Source organism: Nematolebias whitei, chromosome 16 (assembly GCF_014905685.2).
Source record: "Nematolebias whitei isolate Nwh7 chromosome 16, NemWhi1, whole genome shotgun sequence".
In the NCBI taxonomy this organism is placed as follows: Eukaryota; Metazoa; Chordata; class Actinopteri; order Cyprinodontiformes; family Rivulidae; genus Nematolebias; species Nematolebias whitei.
The window spans coordinates 848,941-852,655 of NC_056513.1; the positions used below are offsets into that span (position 1 = coordinate 848,941).

Sequence of the window (3,715 nt, forward strand, 5' to 3'; positions counted from 1 at the left end):
TCTATGTTTCGTCTTTTTTTTGTTGTATGTTAAAAAAAAAAGCACAAAAAATAAATTAAAATAATAAATAAAAACAAGCTGCATCATGAAACGATGTAGAAAACTAAAAACAGGAACATGTCTGCATCGGTCCCTGCCACGAGTCCAACAGATTCTTAAAGCCACTTAGAGAGGTCAAAGGTCGAGAGCTTCAGATCTTTTTACAAGATGTTCCAGGAAACAGGAGCGGAGTAGGAGAAGGTCCTTTTGTCTAGTTCAGTCCTCACTGAGGGAACACTGCAGGTAATGATGTCCTGAGAGCGCACGCTGTAGCTGCACTCACACAGAGACATGTAGGAGGAGATGTATGAAGGCAGCAGACCAGGAAGTGATTTAAAGATGAAGATGTACCAGTGGGAGAGTCTGTGTGAAGTTAATGGTGACCAGTTAACCAGTGAATACTGGGTGCAGTGGTGGGTACGGTAGTTACAGCCAGTTATGAATCTTAGTGCACCATGATAGACAGCATCCAACATCTGCAGCATCCAACATCTGCAGCATCCAACATCTGCAGGGTTCTTGTAGGAGCGTTCATGTAAATAATGTCACCGTAATCAATGGAGGGAAGGAAAGTCACAGATACAAGGCGTTCCTCAGGGTTCAGTTAGACAGGATCTGTTTCTGAAAACAAACCCAGTTTAACTTTCAGTTTCTTTATTGAGTTTTCGACATGAGGCTTAAAAGAGAGATGTGAGTCGACCAAGATTCCCAAGTATTTGTAAGAGTCAACAAAATCAATAGGAACACCATTTGTAGATAAGACAGAAGGAAAGACTGCTTGGACTGAATTCCTGTTTGGAAACCGTATCCCTTTGGTTTGACCAGTGTTTAGCACCAGTTTGAGACGGAACCAATGTTACTGGGTGATGTTGAATGCAGACTGTAAGAGCTGACAAACCTTAGCAGCTGTTCTAGCTCGACAATAAACAACTGTGTCAAAAGTTGTGAAGTGAAGAGACTTGTGTCCTCTAACTTACATCTGGGATGAAGCCAATCTCATTTAGATGGTTGCTGAGCTCTGGGTCATGGAAGGCAATCATCTGAGAGAACACAGTCAAGTACTCTGGGAAACAAACGGAACCATTAAAACATGAGATGTGCAGCTTTCAGGTACAAGAAACAGGCTTCACAGAGAAACACCTCAGCATGCACACATTTCATTCTAAACATTTACTATTTATTATAAAAATAAGATTTTTCACATTTCTGACTGCTGAAACCTTAGAGATGTATTTGAGTCAAAAATAACGTTCTTCACAGAGGACGAGCTCTGACCGCTCTGCAGTGCCTGCAGCCATGATGAGGTGCTGCTGCAGCTGGTCAGCCACACCCAAACTGACTTTTCTCTGCAGCCATTAGCTTCTCCACCTATAAGTGACGGAGCTCAGCAGCACACGCCTTCAGACAGACTGAACAGTTTCCAGCACTGACTGTGATCAGCCTGAAGCGACAGAGCAGGGCTGAGAGCAACCAGAGACTGTTACAGGCTGGACTCAACCTGGAGACCCTGAAAGTGAAAGCAGGCGGTAGAAGAAGGTGATCCTGCGTCAAATATCTAAATAATCAATTCAGAGCCTTGAAAACGTATTCATGCCACTTGAACTACATTATCACGCTTCAGCCACAAACTTCAACACATTTTACTGGGATTTTACTTAAATACCAACGTAACGTGCACGCAAGAGAAAAATGGCAGGAAAATAAATTCTTTCCAACATTTTACAGGTAAAAATCAGAAAAGTATGTTGTGAATTCATATCCACCTCTTACTCTGATAGCTCAATGTCAAATCCAGCTGCTCTGTGAAGGCCTCAGAGGATTAGTGATCGGACAGCATCATGAAGACCAAGGAACACACCAGACCAGTCAGGGATAAAGTTGTTGAAAAGCTTTAACCAGAGTTAGGCTGTAAAGCAACATCTCAAGCTTTGAACAGATCTGTTCAGTCCAAAATGTGAAAAATGAAGAGGTTCAGGTTTCTTTATTTGTCATAAGTAAAATCAACACAAGACAATGACGTGCTCAGGACGAGAAGATCCGTCTCCACTCGCCATAAAACAACAGCAAATGTCACAGCATGCACCACAAATACAAAAACAAGGTGTCAAAAGTGAAAAACAAATCTACAGCAGCATGGTCCTGTTAGCACAGTGGTCCTGTTAACAGAGTGGTCCTGTTAGCAGCGTGGTCCTGTTAACAGAGTGGTCCTGTTAGCAGCGTGGTCCTGTTAGCAGCGTGGTCCTGTTAACAGAGTGGTCCTGTTAACAGAGTGGTCCTGTTAACAGAGTGGTCCTGTTATTAAAACTGCAGCAGAAGCTAGCAAGCAGGTCACCGGTTCAAATCCCGGCCTGGGACCTTTCTGGGTGGAGTTTGCATGTTCTTTCCGTGCTGCGTGGGTTTTCTCTAGGTCCAATTTCCTCCCACAGACCAAAAACATGCATGTTAGGCTGATTGGTAACTCTAAATTGTCCCCAGGTGAAAGAGTGAATGGTTGTTTGTCTCATTTGTCTCTATGTGTCCCTGTGATTCAATCCAATTCAGTTCAGTTTATTTATCTAGCGCCAAATCACAATAAAATTGTCTCAGGACACTTTACAGGAACATTCACATACATAGAAAAGACAATTAGTAAAGTTCTCTATCTAAGAAGGTAATGGACTTACAACCTGTCCAGGGTGTTCCCACCTCTCACACAGTGACTGTTGGACACGGGTACCAGTGACACCCGTGACCTGAAAAGGAAGAAGCAGGTAAAGATAATGGATGGATGGATGGATGTTGGATGATGAATGGATGGATGGATAATGGATGGATGATGGATGGATGATGGATGGACTTGACTTTATCAGGACTGGGAAAGCTGGTAAGAGTAGATGGGGAGGACAGACCGAGCTGAAAACGGGTCAGTCCTAGGAGAAAACCTGATGGAGGCTGTAAAACATCCAGAGGGTCACCTTCCAGCAGGACCTGAACATCCAGCCGGAGCTACAATGGACCAGATCAGAGCGCCTACGTCCAGTCACATTTATCTAAATAGCACATTTAAAATCAGCAGCTGTTACCAAAGTGCTTAACAATCACAGTAACTAAAAGAAAAATAAGACAATGTAATTAAAAGCATCAAAAGAAAAACCTAAAATGATGTACATCAAATCCCACTGTGTCAGAAGTCGGAGGAAACGATGCGTATTCATCAGAACACGATTATTTCCCTCGTACTTCACAAACATGGCCGACTGAGTCAGCGTTCCTTTATCGTCATTCGCACCACATATGGTACATGTAGTGGAATGTGTACACTGGGTCCCAGTTACATCAGCTGTCACATCAAATCCCAGTAAAATACTTTGAATTGTGGCTGTCACGTTACAAAAGGGCCATGAAGGCACCATATGGAGTTACAAAGAGGGCCATGAAGGCACCATATGGAGTTACAAAGAGGACCATGAAGGCACCATATGGAGTTATTAAGAGGGCCATGAAGGCACAGTATAGAGTTACAAAGAGGGCCATGAAGGCACCATATGGAGTTACAAAGAGGGCCATGAAGGCACCATATGGAGTTATTAAGAGGGCCATGAAGGCACAGTATAGAGTTACAAAGAGGGCCAAGAAGGCACTGTATGGAGTTACAAAGAGGGCCATGAAGGCACCATATGGATAATTACAAAGAGGG

General features: G+C 43.3%; 1 protein-coding gene across 1 annotated transcript in view; it reads right to left on the reverse strand.

The window, feature by feature from the left end:
• The window catches only part of tbck (TBC1 domain containing kinase), a 42,939-nt gene that overhangs the window by 20,761 nt on the left and 18,463 nt on the right, over window positions 1–3,715 (reverse strand). Inside the window, exon 20 of the mRNA XM_037690408.1 lies at window positions 1,017–1,102. Within this exon, the coding sequence (XP_037546336.1) occupies window positions 1,017–1,102 (86 nt within the window). The remainder of the gene's footprint in view (window positions 1–1,016; window positions 1,103–3,715) is intronic.